This window comes from Oncorhynchus mykiss, chromosome 6 (assembly GCF_013265735.2).
Source record: "Oncorhynchus mykiss isolate Arlee chromosome 6, USDA_OmykA_1.1, whole genome shotgun sequence".
Lineage (NCBI taxonomy): Eukaryota > Metazoa > Chordata > Actinopteri > Salmoniformes > Salmonidae > Oncorhynchus > Oncorhynchus mykiss.
This window is the reverse complement of record NC_048570.1, coordinates 5426118-5445916: the sequence shown is the minus strand read 5'-3', so window position 1 is coordinate 5445916 and position 19799 is coordinate 5426118. Positions and strand designations below refer to the sequence as shown.

The window sequence follows — 19799 nt, the reverse complement described above, 5'->3', positions numbered from 1 at the left end:
CATGAACCTGTTTATCCACCTGTCCTTCAGACAAGGAGGTGACTGAACATGTTGTTGTGTTGTTTGATGTTTGATACGGAATAAAAATCATTATTATTTCCCGTACCGTTACTACATAGAATCAGAAGAATTATGCTACCCTCTCTCTGCCTAATGGCTACTTAAGTTATTCAAACCTGTTTCAAAATACAACACTGCCCCTTTAAGACAAAAAAAAACAAGCTCTTTACCTGACTTGCTTTTCAAAGATGTCTAGAAATTTTGACATTTTGTGCTCTTGTAGGAAACAATCACTCCCCCATTGCTGACTACAAATGATCTATAACTGGGCTAATAACTCAGTAACTAGCAAAGAATGTGAACAAAATGTGCACAGCTCTTGCTTTGATCTCAAAACAAGCACATCTACTCACGCCCGCTCATGCTGTAAACACAGTCCAGTTCAAAGTGAAGGGCACAGAACCATATATGGCAATGGTCTATTTGCATATAGGCCTACTGTAGCTCTGATTGGTTATGCAGCACAGGTCTGTGGAGAGTATGGGCTGAGTCGTGTCAATGCAATAGAATCCTACTCCGATGCGTTCTGCCAACAACAACAACATTTCTTGCATAATTTTATTTTGTTTCGGTATGCTGCGTTGAAAGTGGCTAATATTCGATCACAATTGCCACAGTAAAGGGAAACGTTGATAGTGTTAACAGGGAAAAACTGAATTTCAATCTCGTGCTTCTCTCCGTGGGTTGACTTTTTTCTGCACAGTCTCGGGGATACTGCCCACTCCGCACACTTCTAAGATGGAACATTGGCCGCCACCATGCTTGAAAATATGAATGGGTGGTACTCAGTGATGTGTTTGTATTTGCTCCAAACAGAACATTTTGTATTCAGGACATGAAGTTGATTTCTTTGCTACATTTTCTGCAGTTCTGCTTATTAAGTACCTTGTTGCAAACAGGATGCATGTTTTGGGATATTTTTATTCTGTACAGGCTTCCTTCTTTTCACTCTGTCATTTAGGTTAGTATTGTGGAGTAACTACAGTGTTGTTGATCCATCCTCAGTTTTCTCCCATCACAGCCATTAAACTCTGTAACTGTTTTAAAGTCACCATTGGCCTCATGGTGAAATGTAATTCCTCTCCGGGCATCTGAGTTATGAAGGACACCAGTATCTTTGTTTATTAACACCATCCAAGAGGTCCAAAGCTCTTGAGAAGGTCAGTACTGTAGTGTAGGTGCTGTAACAAGGACCTTACAAATGTAATGTATTCACAACGTATCAAGGACCTTACAAATGTAACGTATTCACAACGTATCAAGGACCGTACAAATGTAACGTATTCACAACGTTAATCATCCTGAGTAGTTAGTAGTTGCAGTATTATCAAAGTGCTGTGGAACTTTGCCTCAGCCTTAGCCCCCCCCCCCCCCCCCCTCCCCCCACAGATACACACTCTTCGCCAGATGGAAACATTGACCTTGTCTTGGAGATGGGGGGGAGGGGGGAGGAGGAGAGAAACTGTGTGAAAGATGGCGGCCCTAATGGTGAATCTCTCATGTTTTAATGTTCTCTGCACATACATTGGATTGTAATTATTAGTTTAATTACTACGACGTCGTTATCATCAAGGGCAAATTGAACACACTGACTGTGTTCACATTGCTCACTTTGACTGATAGAGGGTACGGTGTGCCAAGGCCTGAGGCGTGTGTGGCAAGCACACTCCCAACGTCACCCGCTATGGACTGGCACATGATGTATCTGGATGATAACAATGATAATAAAAACTATCAGTCATCATATCAGTTATTAACCAAAAAAAATGTTTATTTCCTAAAAACTAGATGGTATTGGCATAGTAGCAAGGGCATTACCAGGAAGTAAACCAAAGTAGGTAGACCAGGAAGTAAACCAATGAAGTGAACCAAGGTAGTAGACCAGGGAGGTAGACCAGGGAGGTAGACCAGGGAGGTAGACCAGGGAGGTAGACCAGGAAGTAAACCAAAGTAGGTAGACCAGGAAGTAAACCAATGAAGTGAACCAAGGTAGTAGACCAGGGAGGTAGACCAGGGAGGTAGACCAAGGGTTTAGACCGGGGAAGTAGACCGGGGATTTAGACCGGGGAAGTAGACCAGGGAAGTAGACCAGGGAAGTAGACCAGGGAAGTAGACCAGGGGTTTAGACCAGGGAAGTAGACCGGGGAAGTAGACCAGGGAAGTAGACCGGGGAAGTAGACTGGGGAAGTAGACCAGGGGTTGAGACCAGGGAAGTAGACTGGGGAAGTAGACCAGGGAAGTAGACCAGTGGTTTAGACCAGGGAAGTAGACCAGGGAAGTAGACCAGGGGTTGAGACCAGGGAAGTAGACCAGGGAAGTAGACCGGGGAAGTAGACCAGGGAAGTAGACCAGGGAAGTAGACCAGGGAAGTAGACCAGGGAAGTAGACCAGGGGTTTAGACCAGGGAAGTAGACCGGGGAAGTAGACCAGGGAAGTAGACCAGGGAGGTAGACCAGGGAAGTAGACCAGGGGTTGAGACCAGGGAAGTAGACCAGGGAAGTAGACCAGGGAGGTAGACCAGGGAAGTAGACCAGGGGTTGAGACCAGGGAAGTAGACCAGGGAAGTAGACCAGGGAAGTAGACCGGGGAAGTAGACTGGGGAAGTAGACCAGGGGTTGAGACCAGGGAAGTAGACTGGGGAAGTAGACCAGGGAAGTAGACCAGGGGTTTAGACCAGGGAAGTAGACCGGGGAAGTAGACCAGGGAAGTAGACCAGGGAAGTAGACCAGGGACGTAGACCAGGGGTTTAGACCAGGGAAGTAGACCAGGGAAGTAGACCAGTGGTTTAGACCAGTGAAGTAGACCAGGGAAGTAGACCAGGGGTTTAGACCAGTGAAGTAGACCGGGGAAGTAGACCAGGGGTTGAGACCAGGGAAGTAGACTGGGGAAGTAGACCAGGGGTGTAGACCGGGGAAGTAGACCGGGGAAGTAGACTGGGGAAGTAGACCAGGGAAGTAGACCAGGGGTTGAGACCAGGGAAGTAGACCAGTGGTTTAGACCAGGGGTTTAGACCAGGGAAGTAGACTGGGGAAGTAGACCAGGGAAGTAGACCAGGGAAGTAGACTGGGGAAGTAGACCAGGGAAGTAGACCAGGGGTTGAGACCAGGGAAGTAGACCAGTGGTTTAGACCAGGGGTTTAGACCAGGGAAGTAGACTGGGGAAGTAGACCAGGGAAGTAGACCAGGGAGGTAGACCAGGGGTTTAGACCAGGGAAGTAGACCAGGGGTTAAGACCAGGGAAGTAGACCAGGGGTTGAGACCAGGGAAGTAGACCAGGGAAGTAGACCAGGGGTTGAGACCAGAGAAGTAGATCAGGTGTTGAGACCAGGGAGGTAGACCAGGGGTTTAGACCAGGGAAGTAGACCAGGGGTTTAGACCATGGAGGTAGACCAGGGAGGTAGACCAGCTCAGCTCTTATCAAGTTCACACATCCAGCTCTTGTAGGGGGTTATCAAGTTCACACATCCTGCTCTTGTAGGGGGTTATCAAGTTCATACATCCTGCTATCGTAGAGGGTTATCAAGTTCACACATCCTGCTCTCGTAGGGGGTTATCAAGTTCACACATCCAGCTGTTGTAGGGGGTTATCAAGTCCATACATCCTACCATCATAGAGGGTTATCAAGTTCACACATCTAGCTCTTGTAAGGGGTTATCAAGTCCATACATCTAGCTCTTGTAGGGGGTTATCAAGTCCATACATCCTGCTCTCGTAGGGGGTTATCAAGTTCACACATCCAGCTCTTGTAGGGGGTTATCAAGTCCATACATCCTGCTCTCGTAGAGGGTTATCAAGTTCACACATCTAGCTCTTGTGGGGGTTATCAAGTTCACACATCTAGCTCTTGTAGGGGGTTATCAAGTTCATACATCCGGCTATCGTAGGGGGTTATCAAGTTCATACATCCTGCTCTTTTAGGGGGTTATCAAGTTCACACATCCAGCTACCGTAGGGGGTTATCAAGTCCATACATCCTGCTCTTTTAGGGGGTTATCAAGTTCACACATCCAGCTCTTGCATGGGGGTGATCCAAGATCAAACATTATCCTAAGGAATTGTTTTGACTCAAGTTGAATTTAGTTTCAAAGACAATGTGGTTCTCTTTCATCTATCTGAAAGCATCGGTCTGAACACATTCTGCTGACTCGTGCTATGCTCAATCAGCAACACACTGCAGAGTTTTACCACATGTTGTGATACAGTGTGTTATCAGTACAGTCACTACTACCACTATCTATAACAGCAAGCCTAGTCAGCATGTCTAACTGTAGAAATAAGAAGGTGTGCTGTTAAAAAAAAAAAAAAGAGGTTCAAGGCATTCTTCATGATATTAAAATGCTTTCATTGTTGTGGCACGTTCAACGGAACAGAATTCTACAAGTCAACTGTTTTTTTTCTCTGTTGCAGGTCGGGGAGTGTTTCTAACGACTGGGGTGAGATTTATGCCTTTGTGAAGAATCTGACAGATCGATTTGTGAGGTAAGCATTTTGTATTCTTTACAAATGACTTGTGGTCTGGCAAATGGACAAGGACTGAGTGTAATGGAGAAAAGTGTTGAGTAAGTAAAGGAACAAGGGTGGACTGGATATGTTTGTTAAAATGGAATCTTGGAGATTTCAACAAATCAACAAATGCCACTTTTATCAATGCCAGCTTTATGTCACATCTGAGTTTCAAACGTTCTTCTGATCAACTTCTGTCTAGCCAAACCACTTATTCAATATTTTCCCAGTCCATTAACCAATATAGCCCATCCCTACAAAATGTACCAACTAGCATAGTTTAAAAGTGCTCATGTCCAACCTGAGTTAAAATAGAGGATAAAAATGATCAGGAAAAAAGTTAATAAAATAAAATTGCAGGCAGAGTTTTTTTTTTTATAGCAACGTTGGTTGACTCAACATTATGTGCTTGTCCAGACGGTATCGACCCAGCCAAACTGAAATGAAGAAATGGTTTGTTGAAGAAGATAGCAAGCAGGCCCGGTGGGAGTGGGAGGCAGCGAGGATCAGGCTTCTGGGCTGTGAGAATGGCCATTTGTAACCGGGGTGGTTCAGATCCACACATAGATATCTATCTCCCCTTCCTACCGCAGAGGGGGCCGGAAGACCGGGGTTCAAGTACTATTTGATATCTTTCAAGTAATTTAAGCGTTTGTTCTAGCCTTCCAAGAGGGCCAGATGGACGAGGTTTAAAGTATTGGGGACTATTCTATTGGTCCGTTATGTCAGGCAGGCAAGCTCAATCAAGTGCAGATAAAGTTTTAGAAATTTATTTCGAATAGGATTTGAACCCAGGTGGTCTGCGCGAAATGGATGTGTACAGTAAGGCCAACAGGACACAGAGAGGCGAGGACAATCTCCTACACAATGCTCCTTTACCAGGAACACTTCTGTTCTGCCATGTGGAGCGTGAAAGCTGGACAGATTTCTCTCTTCTGGTTTTTCTCCAGATTTTGGATTTCTCCCTGGCACCTCAAGCAAGCTCTTGATTTATTCAGTGTGTTGTTTGAAAGAGAAAACTGGGAGGAGAAAAAAAAAAAGGATTTTAATTGCAATTTTAATTTCAGTCTAGCCTGAGATGTTAGGCTACACATATTTAGATATGTGATCTGTTAGGTATTTATGGGGAATAGATGTGATTCTAGCCAGTCCATCACCCATCTAAAGTTGCAAATAATACTCATCTTTTGACTCACACAATTTCTCATTAATAACTAAATCCAAGTCTCAATCTCCACAAACAAATGACTCAGTCAGCCTCTGAAAAGCCTTCTCAGAAAGGACGTGATCCATACGTCTGCTGTGTTTTCTTGCCAGACTTGTCCGTGTGGCTAAAAGATGCTATGTGGGTCTGACTGTGAGAAAGGACTAGCTGAGACTAGTTGAGACTAGCTGAGACTAGCTGAGACTAGTTGAGACTAGCTGAGACTAGCTGAGACTATCTGAGGATAGCTGAGACTATCTGAGACTAGCTGAGACTATCTGAGGATAGCTGAGACTAGCTGAGACTAGCTGAAACTAGCTGAGGCTACCTGAGGATAGCTGAGACTAGTTGAGACTAGCTGAGACTAGCTGAGACTAGCTGAGACTAGCTGAAGATAGCTGAGACAAGTTGAGACTAGCTGAGACTAGCTGAGAATATCCGAGACTAGCTGAGACTAGCTGAGGATAGCTGAGACTAGCTGAGAATATCTGAGACTAGCTGAGACTATCTGAGGATAGCTGAGACTAGCTGAGGATAGCTGAGACTAGCTGAGACTAGCTGAGACTAGTTGAGACTAGCTGAGACTAGCTGAGGATATCTGAGACTAGTTGAGACTAGCTGAGACTAGCTGATACTAGCTGAGACTAGTTGAGACTAGTTGAGACTAGCTGAGACTAGGTAAGACTAGTTGAGACTAGATGAGACTAGCTGAGACTATCTGATACTAGTTGAGACTAGTTGAGACTAGCTGAGACTAGCTGAGACTAGCTGAGACTAGTTGAGACTAGCTGAAACTAGCTGAGATTAGCTGAGACTAGCTGAGACTAGGCCATGTGTCATGTGGGTGGGAGAAAGCAGCACCTCTCCTTATGCTCTGAAGAACTCACATCTCTGAGGACTTTTTTATTTTTCAGAGTTTGTAAAGGTCTTTTTTTTTTAGCTAAATATTTATATCCATGCACAGCTGTGTTTGCACCTTTGCTGATAAATGAATAAGTATCAGTCAAGGCAAAAGTAACGGACAGGTGGAACGGCCACATTTAGATTGTGTGGGTTTGGTCTGGAAGCAAGCGCATGACTGTCCATTTCCCATTCACACCCTCATACATTGACAGGCATAAAAATGTATTGCACAACATCCTGTATGAGTGTGTGTGGGGGGGGGGGGGGTGGGGGGGGTGATTCATGACAATCTGTTTCCTGTATGTTCACCACTTCCTGGTACTAGAATCAGGTGATACAGACTAGTGTATATGTATCTTGTATACCATGTAACATTTCATTTCGTCACACTGCATATCTAAAATAATGTCTTTACACTTAACAGCCTATTCAATAACTATCTATCGCATGCTGGTTTTATGATGTCAATGACAACATAATGATCACACCTTCACAGATTGCTGAGTGTCACTGTGAATTCTCCAAGGAAAAAGGATGTCTAGAATAGGATACAATAATACTAATGATAATACTGTGTATTGACCTAATATATATTCTAATGTAATATTAACCTGATATATATTCTACTGATATATTAACCTGATATATATTCTACTGTAATATTGACCTGATATATATTCTACTGTATATTAACCTGATATATATTCTACTGTAATATTAACCCAATATATATTCTACTGTAATATTAACCTGATATATATTCTACTGTAATATTAACCTGATATATATTCTACTGTAATATTAACCCGATATATATTCTACTGTAATATTAAACTGATATATATTCTACTGTAATATTAACCTGATATATATTCTACTGTAATATTAACCTAATATATATTCTACTGTAATATTAACCTGATATATATTCTACTGTAATATTAACCCGATATATATTCTACTGTAATATTAAACTGATATATATTCTACTGTAATATTAACCTGATATATATTCTACTGTAATATTAACCTAATATATATTCTACTGTAATATTAACCTGATATATATTCTACTGTAATATTAGCCTGATATATATTCTTCTGTGTTGTTTAATTCCAGCCCCAGCATGAGGGTCTCCTTTATAGTGTTCTCGTCTTCAGCCAAAGTGATGTTACCTCTCACTGGAGACAGGTGTGGTATTCCTCCTATTGAGAATCACATAACATATTATAAGCCTTCTAATAACACATTATAAGTGTTCATATTACATGCTTATAACAGTCATAACTATGGACATTTTTATTTGTATCCACTGGCAAAAACAGAGTGCCAGAAAATGTTGGATGGTGAGTTGATGTCTTTCCGTTTGAAGGTATGAAATCCAGGAAGGCCTGGAGAGACTGAGAGAGGTGAAGCCTGCAGGGGAGACCTACATGCATGAAGGGATTAAAGAGGTGCAGTATGTGTAACACCTACATTGGATAGTCGCCAATACATACTTTCACAGATGTTCAACTATCCATTAACCCTAAACCTAACCCTAAACCTAACCCTAAACCTTACTCTAAACCTAACCCTAAACCTTACCCTAAACTTAATCCCAAACCTAATCCTAATCCTAAACCAAATCCCAAACCTTACCCTAAACCTAATCCTTACCCTAAACCTTACTGTAACGGTTTTCTTGGTGAGAAGGAGAGTCGGACCAAAATGCGGCGTGTCTATTGCAATCCATGTTTAATGAAGTAACACACTAAACACAAACACTACCAAAACAATAAACTTAACGAAAACCGAAACAGCCTATACTTGTGTAACCTAACACAGAACAATGACATCAGGACAATAAGGACAATCACCCACGACAAACTCAAAGAATATGGCTGCCTAAATATGGTTCCCAATCAGAGACAACGATAAACACCTGCCTCTGATTGAGAACCACTTCAGACAGCCATAGACTTAGCTAGAACACCCCACTAGCTACAATCCCCATACATACACACCACATACAAAAACCCATGCCACACCCTGGCCTGACCAAATAAATAAAGATAAACACAAAATACTTTGACCAGGGTGTGACACTTACCCTAAACCTAATCCTAAACCGAATCCTAAACCTTACCCTAAACCTTACCTTAAACCTAATCCGAATCCTAAACCTTACCCTAAACCTTACCCTAAACCTAATCCTAAACCGAATCCTAAACCTTACCCTAAATCTTACCTTAAACCTAATCCAAATCCTAAACCTTACCCTAAACCTTACCTTAAACCTAATCCTAATCCTAAACCTTACCCTAAACCTTACCCTAAACCTAATCCTAAACCGAATCCTAAACCTAGTCTAAACCACTAGCCAGTGGTCACCTCACTAGAGAAGCCTTCAGTACTGGGCATGATATCCCCCACATTATAATCATTACAGTAAAATACTGTGTTAGCATTGTCGGTCTGCCACTGACCCTGTCTGTGCTAGCCTTGTCAGTCTGCCATTTGACCCTATCTGTGCTAGCCTTGTCAGTCTGCCAATGACCCTGCCTGTGCTAGCCTTGTCAGTCTGCCATTTGACCCTATCTGTGCTAGCCTTGTCAGTCTTCCATTTGATCCTATCTGTGCTAGCCTAATAGCTAGGCGTTTGACCCTATCTGTGCTAGGCGTTTGACCCTATCTGTGCTAGCCTAATAGCTAGGCGTTTGACCCTATCTGTGCTAGCCTAATAGCTAGGCGTTTGACCCTATCTGTACTAGCCTAATAGCTAGGCGTTTGACCCTATCTGTGCTAGCCTAATAGCTAGGCGTTTGACCCTATCTGCGCTAGCCTAACAGCTAGGCGTTTGCTGTGTTGGCACTAAACACGGTTTAAATAGGGAGCAATTCAAAAGCCTACCATGCTGGAAGTACTCCAGGTTAACTAACGAATACATTATGACTCCTCTATAACAGTTCATTTTGAATGTATTCTCCTTCTGTAGACATGTCAGGTGTATTATAGGTTGGGGTCACTGCCATTTCAATTATAGTCAACTCAGCCAGGAAGTAAACTTAAAAAAAATGGAATTCCAATTCCAATTTTCCTAATTGGAAAGCATGAAGCAAAATTGTAATTGGAGTTGTAATTTCCGTTTACTTCCTGTAATTTCCGTTTACTTCCTGAGTTGACTGAACAGTAGGCCTAATGGAACTGACACCAACCCTCTTACTCTATAGTGTTATTTACTAATAAAGCTCATATCTCTCTGTTTATTCTTTGTGTTTTTGAACCTGAAAAGGCAAACCTTCAAATCAAAGCCCAAGCGACCAAGTCCTCCAGCATCATCGTGGCTTTGACGGACGGAAAGCTGGAGGTCTATGTACATGAACTAACAGTTGAAATGGTGAGTTTTTTTTTATCCAAACGAAAATTATTCACGTTTACAAGGTGAAAATTATGGTTTTCTAATAACAGACTAAGCCCAGTCTTAGACTAAAAAGCAGGCTCAATTGAGAATTTCCATGAAAAAAATAAAAATAAATGATAATGTATAATCTGGGTCGAAGAATTATGGCATGAATGTTCAATTCAGAGAGTTACTTGTTGGTTTAAAGTTAAAGTTAAAGTTGTTCTGTTTTTTTTTTCTTTCAATTCAATTCAATTCAATTCAACTCAATTCAATTCAATTCAACTCAATTCAATTCAATTCAATTCAAGGGCTTTATTGGCATGGGAAACATGTGTTAACATTGCCAAAGCAAGTGAGGTAGATAATATATAAAGTGAATATAATATAAAGTGAAATAAACAATAAAACAATATCTTTCTCTAATGCAGGCCAACGATGCAAGGTACTACGGTGCTCGGGTGTACTGTGTTGGTATCAAGGACTTTGACGAGCAACAGCTAGCCGAGGTGGCTGACACCAAAGATCAAGTGTTTCCTGTTAAAGATGGCTTCCATGCACTCAAAGGCATTGTGAATTCAGTAAGAAATGTTCATTTATTCACTGTTTTACTGTAAATAAATGTGAAGTAGGCGGTGAGTTTTCAAGGCTCTACCTTCTTGTGGGGAAAAAAATACCTTTTGTTTGAAGCTTGTAGGTAGCTTAGTGGTTAGAGTGTTGGACTAGTAGCCAAAAGGTTGCTAGATCAAATCCCCGAGCTGACAGGGTAACGATCTGTTGTTCTGCCCCTGAACAAGGCAGTTAACCCACTGTTCATAGGCCGTCATTGAAAATAAGAATTTGTTCTTACTGACTTGCCTAGTAAAATGAAGGTAAAATTGGAAAGACTCTCCATTTAGGTAGATGGAAAGAGAGTAGATAGATGGAAAGAGAGTAGATAGATGGAAAGAGAGTAGGTACATGGAAAGAGATTAGATAGTAGGTAGATGGAAAGAGAGTAGGTAGATGGAAAGAGAGTAGGTAGATAGAAAGAGAGAGTAGGTATATGGAAAGAGAGTAGGTAGATGGAAAGAGAGTAGGTAGATGGAAAGAGAGTAGGTAGATGGAAAGAGAGAGTAGGTAGATGGAAAGAGAGTAGATAGTAGGTAGATGGAAAGAGAGTAGGTAGATAGAAAGAGAGAGTAGGTACATGGAAATAGAGAGTAGGTAGATGGAAAGAGAGTAGGTAGATGGAAAGAGAGAGTAGGTAGATGGAAAGAGAGTAGGTAGATAGAAAGAGAGAGTAGGTACATGGAAAGAGAGTAGGTAGATGGAAAGAGAGTAGGTAGATGGAAAGAGAGAGTAGGTAGATGGAAAGAGAGTAGATAGTAGGTAGATGGAAAGAGAGAGTAGGTAGATGGAAAGAGAGAGTAGGTAGATGGAAAGAGAGAGTAGGTAGATGGAAAGAGAGAGTAGGTAGATGGAAAGAGAGAGTAGGTAGATGGAAAGAGAGTAGATAGTAGGTAGATGGAAAGAGAGAGTAGGTAGATGGAAATAGAGAGTAGGTACATGGAAAGAGAGTAGATAGATGGAAAGAGAGTAGGTAGATGGAAAGAGAGAGTAGGTAGATGGAAAGAGAGAGTAGGTAGATGGAAAGAGAGAGTAGGTAGATGGAAAGAGAGAGTAGGTACATGGAAATAGAGAGTAGGTAGATGGAAAGAGAGTAGATAGTAGGTAGATGGAAAGAGAGTAGGTAGATGGAAAGAGAGAGTAGGTAGATGGAAAGAGAGTAGATAGTAGGTAGATGGAAAGAGAGTAGATAGTAGGTAGATGGAAAGAGAGTAGGTAGATGGAAAGAGAGAGTAGGTAGATGGAAAGAGAGTAGGTAGATGGAAAGAGAGTAGGTAGATGGAAAGAGAGTAGGTAATAACTGCTTGTGGCTCTCTGTGTTTCAACATGTAGACAGGAAAGGCTGTGTTTAACCACCTACAGTAACAGAATCCGCAGGAGGACAGCGCTGTCCTCAGTGCTGACAGTTAGTCATTGGCAGTGTTTGGGGAAGCTACTCTGAAAATATCGTTTCACCAAGCTACCAATTACTTCACACCGGAATAAGTTACACTAAATCTACCTTTAAGAATTTTTTTTTTTTTTACTAACATTACTTTGAAAAAGTCCAAACTTCATCCAAACTACTTCAGGAAAAAGTATCATGTGTAAATTTGACGTGATACACTACAACTTGCAAGAACATGTCACTTTGGGGTCATATGTTAACAGAATATGTAATTTAGCCTACTTAAAATCAAATAAAACAAAGTTCAAGTGAGAATTAGACATGTCTGATTCTGAAATTGAAAGAAAGTTCTGGTCTACCACACCCATATTTTATTTTTGCAAAGAGAGTAGTGTGTAGTTCCAGTAGTTAGCTACATGGTAAAACAGTTGTGTGTAGTTCCAGTAGTTAGCGACACTGCTACATGGTAAAACAGTAGTGTGTAGTTCCAGTAGTTAGCGACACTGCTACATGGTAAAACAGTAGTGTGTAGTTCCAGTAGTTAGCTACATGGTAAAACAGTAGTGTGTAGTTCCAGTAGTTAGCTACACCGCTACATGGTAAAACAGTAGTGTGTAGTTCCAGTAGTTAGCTACACCGCTACATGGTAAAACAGTAGTGTGTAGTTCCAGTAGTTAGCTACATGGTAAAACAGTAGTGTGTAGTTCCAGTAGTTAGCTACACCGCTACATGGTAAAACAGTAGTGTGTAGTTCCAGTAGTTAGCTACACCGCTACCTGGTAAAACAGTAGTGTGTAGCTCCAGTAATTAGCTACATCGCTACATGGTAAAACGTGTATTAACTACTGGAAACACTACCTTAATTGTAATTTTGTTCATCTACCACCAAGCTACCGCAACATTTAGTTACATTACTAATTGAACAATAGTGTTTGACCAAAATCGGAAAACACACATTCTCACGCAACCCCTAATCGCTGCAAAGCTCCAAAGTTGCACAATTTTGACCAGCTGATTTACTGTTTGTGTTCCAAAGGAAACACACACACAGAGAGAGAGAGAGAAACAGCATTCTCCAGTGATTAGTAATCTTGGATGCTGCTGGACCTCGCTGGCCTCGTCAGTCCTCACTTGGATTTCTACAATTTGAAATCATCTGTGCAGCTTTCAGCTTTCTGGGACCCACTCTCTCCGCGTGTGCAGTATACAGTGACTTCATGACAAGTGTTCCCGGAAAAATGTGCCTGAATTGAGAGAAGTCAGTACAATTGTAACTTTAGTAAAATGTTATAATTGTTTTGAAATGCCGACTGTTAGTGACTTCATATTCTAATGAAGGCTGTGAAGTACTATGCAACACTGTTGTGGTCATATCCTGTTATGCAGAGGCAGACTGCCCTTCATATTCAGCATGTAGCAGAGGAAGGCCCAGAAAATGGTGAACGACTCCAGACACCCAAGTCATAGACTGTTCTCTCTGCTACCGCACGACAAGCTGTACCGAAGTGCCAAGTCATAAGACTGCTGAACAATTAATCAAATAGCCACTGGACTATTTACATTGACCTCCGCCTCTTTGTTTTATACACTGCTCTGTTTATTATCTATGTACAGTCACTTTGTCACTTTACCCCTACCTACATGTACAGATTACCTCAACTAACCTGTACTACTGTTTATTATCTATGTACAGTCACTTTACCCCTACCTACATGTACAGATTACCTCAACTAACCTGTACTACTGTTTATTATCTATGTACAGTCACTTTACCCCTACCTACATGTACAGATTACCTCAACTAACCTGTACTACTGTTTATTATCTATGTACAGTCACTTTACCCCCACCTACATGTACAGATTACCTCAACTAACCTGTACTACTGTTTATTATCTATGTACAGTCACTTTACCCCCACCTACATGTACAGATTACCTCAACTAACCTGTACTACTGTTTATTATCTATGTACAGTCACTTTACCCCTACCTACATGTACAGATTACCTCAACTAACCTGTACTACTACTACTGTAGACCTTACCGTGAAATGATTACTTACACGCTCTTAACCACCAATGCAGTTCAAGAAATAGAGATAAGAAAATATTTACCAAATAAACTAAAGTAATACAATAACATGAATTGTTGTATCAATAGCCCTAGTAAATGCTCTCTCCACTTCGGATTCAAGTTTTTTTTGCGGTGACATCCGAGAAGAAGGGTCCAAGTGCCAAATATTTTCAGTTAATATGAACATTTTCCCCCATTGTGTAGGATGGAGTTGCATAGTTTGTTCTCTGTTGATTTATTGGTATAGTAGGAGATAGTCTGTCTGACAGTGGGCTCACATAGAAGGCCTTTCTATATGATAATGCCATCTGTCTGACAGTGGGCTCACATAGAAGGACTTTCTATATGATAATGCCATCTGTCTGACAGTGGGCTCACATAGAAGGACTTTCTATATGATAATGCCATCTGTCTGACAGTGGGCTCACATAGAAGGACTTTCTATATGATAATGCCATCTGTCTGACAGTGGGCTCACATAGAAGGACTTTCTATATGATAATGCCATCTGTCTGACAGTGGGCTCACATAGAAGGTCTTTCTATATGATAATGCCATCTGTATGACAGTGGGCTCACATAGAAGGCCTTTCTATATGATAAAGCCATCTGTATGACAGTGGGCTCACATAGAAGGCCTTTCTATATGATAAAGCCATCTGTATGACAGTGGGCTCACATAGAAGGACTTTCTATATGATAATGCCATCTGTCTGACAGTGGGCTCACATAGAAGGACTTTCTATATGATAATGCCATCTGTCTGACAGTGGGCTCACATAGAAGGACTTTCTATATGATAATGCCATCTGTCTGACAGTGGGCTCACATAGAAGGTCTTTCTATATGATAATGCCATCTGTCTGACAGTGGGCTCACATAGAAGGACTTTCTATATGATAATGCCATCTGTCTGACAGTGGGCTCACATAGAAGGACTTTCTATATGATAATGCCATCTGTCTGACAGTGGGCTCACATAGAAGGACTTTCTATATGATAATGCCATCTGTCTGACAGTGGGCTCACATAGAAGGACTTTCTATATGATAATGCCATCTGTCTGACAGTGGGCTCACATAGAAGGTCTTTCTATATGATAATGCCATCTGTCTGACAGTGGGCTCACATAGAAGGACTTTCTATATGATAATGCCATCTGTCTGACAGTGGGCTCACATAGAAGGTCTTTCTATATGATAATGCCATCTGTCTGACAGTGGGCTCACATAGAAGGACTTTCTATATGATAATGCCATCTGTCTGACAGTGGGCTCACATAGAAGGACTTTCTATATGATAATGCCATCTGTCTGACAGTGGGCTCACATAGAAGGCCTTTCTATATGATAATTCCATCTGTACGACAGTGGGCTCACATAGAAGGCCTTTCTATATGATAAAGCCATCTGTACGACAGTGGGCTCACATAGAAGGCCTTTCTATATGATAAAGCCATCTGTACGACAGTGGGCTCACATAGAAGGCCTTTCTATATGATAAAGCCATCTGTATGACAGTGGGCTCACATAGAATGCCTTTCTATATGATAAAGCCATCTGTACGACAGTGGGCTCACATAGAAGGCCTTTCTATATGATAATGCCATCTGTATGACAGTGGGCTCACATATAATACCTTTCTATATGATAATGCCATCTGTATGACAGTGGGCTCACATAGAAGGACTTTCTATATGATAATGCCATCTGTCTGACAGTGGGCTCACATAGAAGGACTTTCTATATGATAATGCCATCTGTCTGACAGTGGGCTCACATAGAAGGTCTTTCTATATGATAATGCCATCTGTCTGACAGTGGGCTCACATAGAAGGACTTTCTATATGATAATGCCATCTGTCTGACAGTGGGCTCACATAGAAGGACTTTCTATATGATAATGCCATCTGTCTGACAGTGGGCTCACATAGAAGGCCTTTCTATATGATAATTCCATCTGTACGACAGTGGGCTCACATAGAAGGCCTTTCTATATGATAAAGCCATCTGTACGACAGTGGGCTCACATAGAAGGCCTTTCTATATGATAAAGCCATCTGTACGACAGTGGGCTCACATAGAAGGCCTTTCTATATGATAAAGCCATCTGTATGACAGTGGGCTCACATAGAAGGCCTTTCTATATGATAAAGCCATCTGTACGACAGTGGGCTCACATAGAAGGCCTTTCTATATGATAATGCCATCTGTATGACAGTGGGCTCACATATAATACCTTTCTATATGATAATGCCATCTGTACGACAGTGGGCTCACATAGAAGGCCTTTCTATATGATAATGTCAGATGTACGACAGTGGGCTCACATAGAAGGCCTTTCTATATGATAAAGCCATCTGTATGACAGTGGGCTCACATAGAAGGCCTTTCTATATGATAATGCCATCTCTCTGACAGTGGGCTCACATAGATGGCCTTTCTATATGATGATGCCATCTGTACGACAGTGGGCTCACATAGAAGGCATTTCTATATGATAATGTCAGATGTATGACAGTGGGCTCACATAGAAGGCCTTTCTATATGATAATGTCAGATGTACGACAGTGGGCTCACATAGAAGGCCTTTCTATATGATAAAGCCATCTGTATGACAGTGGGCTCACATAGAAGGCCTTTCTATATGATAATGCCATCTGTCTGACAGTGGGCTCACATAGAAGGCCTTTCTATATGATAAAGCCATCTGTATGACAGTGGGCTCACATAGAAGGCCTTTCTATATGATAATGCCATCTGTATGACAGTGGGCTCACATAGAAGGCCTTTCTATATGATAATGCCATCTGTATGACAGTGGGCTCACATAGAATGACTTTCTATATGATAATGCCATCTGTATGACAGTGGGCTCACATAGAAGGCCTTTCTATATGATAATGTCAGATGTACGACAGTGGGCTCACATAGAAGGCCTTTCTATATGATAATGTCAGATGTATGACAGTGGGCTCACATAGAAGGCCTTTCTATATGATAATGTCAGATGTATGACAGTGGGCTCACATAGAAGGCCTTTCTATATGATAATGTCAGATGTATGACAGTGGGCTCACATAGAAGGCCTTTCTATATGATAATGTCAGATGTATGACAGTGGGCTCACATAGAAGGCCTTTCCATATGATAAAGACATCTGTACGACAGTGGGCTCACATAGAAGGCCTTTCTATATGATAATGTCAGATGTACGACAGTGGGCTCACATAGAAGGCATTTCTATATGATAATGCCATCTGTATGACAGTGGGCTCACATATAATACCTTTCTATATGATAACGCCATCTGTACGACAGTGGGCTCACATAGAAGGCCTTTCTATATGATAATGTCAGATGTACGACAGTGGGCTCACATAGAAGGCCTTTCTATATGATAAAGCCATCTGTATGACAGTGGGCTCACATAGAAGGCCTTTCTATATGATAATGTCAGATGTACGACAGTGGGCTCACATAGAAGGCATTTCTATATGATAATGCCATCTGTATGACAGTGGGCTCACATATAATACCTTTCTATATGATAACGCCATCTGTACGACAGTGGGCTCACATAGAAGGCCTTTCTATATGATAATGTCAGATGTACGACAGTGGGCTCACATAGAAGGACTTTCTATATGATAATGTCAGATGTATGACAGTGGGCTCACATAGAAGGCCTTTCTATATGATAATGCCATCTGTCTGACAGTGGGCTCACATAGAAGGACTTTCTATATGATAATGCCATCTGTCTGACAGTGGGCTCACATAGAAGGACTTTCTATATGATAATGCCATCTGTCTGACAGTGGGCTCACATAGAAGGACTTTCTATATTATAATGCCATCTGTATGACAGTGGGCTCACATAGAAGGCCTTTCTATATGATAATGCCATCTGTCTGACAGTGGGCTCACATAGATGGCCTTTCTATATGATGATGCCATCTGTACGACAGTGGGCTCACATAGAAGGCATTTCTATATGATAATGTCAGATGTATGACAGTGGGCTCACATAGAAGGCCTTTCTATATGATAATGTCAGATGTACGACAGTGGGCTCACATAGAAGGCCTTTCTATATGATAAAGCCATCTGTATGACAGTGGGCTCACATAGAAGGCCTTTCTATATGATAATGCCATCTGTCTGACAGTGGGCTCACATAGAAGGCCTTTCTATATGATAAAGCCATCTGTATGACAGTGGGCTCACATAGAAGGCCTTTCTATATGATAAAGCCATCTGTATGACAGTGGGCTCACATAGAAGGCCTTTCTATATGATAATGCCATCTGTATGACAGTGGGCTCACATAGAAGGCCTTTCTATATGATAATGCCATCTGTATGACAGTGGGCTCACATAGAAGGCCTTTCTATATGATAATGTCAGATGTATGACAGTGGGCTCACATAGAAGGCCTTTCTATATGATAATGCCATCTGTATGACAGTGGGCTCACATAGAAGGCCTTTCTATATGATAATGCCATCTGTATGACAGTGGGCTCACATAGAAGGCCTTTCTATATGATAATGCCATCTGTATGACAGTGGGCTCACATAGAAGGCCTTTCTATATGATAATGCCATCTGTATGACAGTGGGCTCACATAGAAGGCCTTTCTATATGATAATGTCAGATGTACGACAGTGGGCTCACATAGAAGGCCTTTCTATATGATAATGTCAGATGTATGACAGTGGGCTCACATAGAAGGCCTTTCTATATGATAATGTCAGATGTATGACAGTGGGCTCACATAGAAGGCCTTTCTATATGATAATGTCAGATGTATGACAGTGGGCTCACATAGAAGGCCTTTCTATATGATAATGTCAGATGTATGACAGTGGGCTCACATAGAAGGCCTTTCTATATGATAATGTCAGATGTATGACAGTGGGCTCACATAGAAGGCCTTTCTATATGATAATGTCAGATGTATGACAGTGGGCTCACATGGATGTCGACTCTGGGTTTTTAGTAGAACGGAGGAATGTAATAGCCCTTTATAATTTATCCATCAATGATGAATTAGCTCTCCCTTCTCTCCCTCTCTCTCCTTTCTCTCCCCTACTCCTCCCTCCCGTAGGTCCCTCTCTCTCCTCTCTCTCCCCTACTCCTCCCTCCCGTAGGTCCCTCTCTCCCCCCACATAGCTCCCTCTCTCTCCTCTCTCTCCCCTACTCCTCCCTCCCGTAGGTCCCTCTCTCTCCTCTCTCTCCCCTACTCCTCCCTCCCGTAGGTCCCTCTCTCCCCCACATAGCTCCCTCTCTCTCCATTCTCTAACCCTATTCCTCCCTCCCGTAGGTCCCTCTCTCTCCTCTCTCTAACCCTAATCCTCCCTCCCGTAGGTCCCTCTCTCCCCCCACATAGCTCCCTCTCTCTCCTCTCTCTCCCCTACTCCTCCCTCCCGTAGGTCCCTCTCTCTCCCCTACTCCTCCCTCCCGTAGGTCCCTCTCTCCCCCCACATAGCTCCCTCTCTCCTCTCTCTCCCCTACTCCTCCCTCCCGTAGGTCCCTCTCTCCCCCCACATAGCTCCCTCTCTCTCCTCTCTCTCCCCTACTCCTCCCTCTCGTAGGTCCCTCTCTCCCCCCACATAGCTCCCTCTCTCTCCTCTCTCTCCCCTACTCCTCCCTCCCGTAGGTCCCTCTCTCC

General features: G+C 42.2%; 1 protein-coding gene across 1 annotated transcript in view; it reads left to right on the top strand.

Moving 5' to 3' along the window:
* Positions 1-19799, top strand: part of LOC110525181 (anthrax toxin receptor 2) — a 135805-nt gene that overhangs the window by 7931 nt on the left and 108075 nt on the right. Inside the window, exons 2-6 of the mRNA XM_036979246.1 lie at positions 4468-4539; positions 7791-7862; positions 8044-8125; positions 9946-10050; positions 10485-10634. Of these exons, the coding sequence (XP_036835141.1) occupies positions 4468-4539; positions 7791-7862; positions 8044-8125; positions 9946-10050; positions 10485-10634 (481 nt within the window). The remainder of the gene's footprint in view (positions 1-4467; positions 4540-7790; positions 7863-8043; positions 8126-9945; positions 10051-10484; positions 10635-19799) is intronic.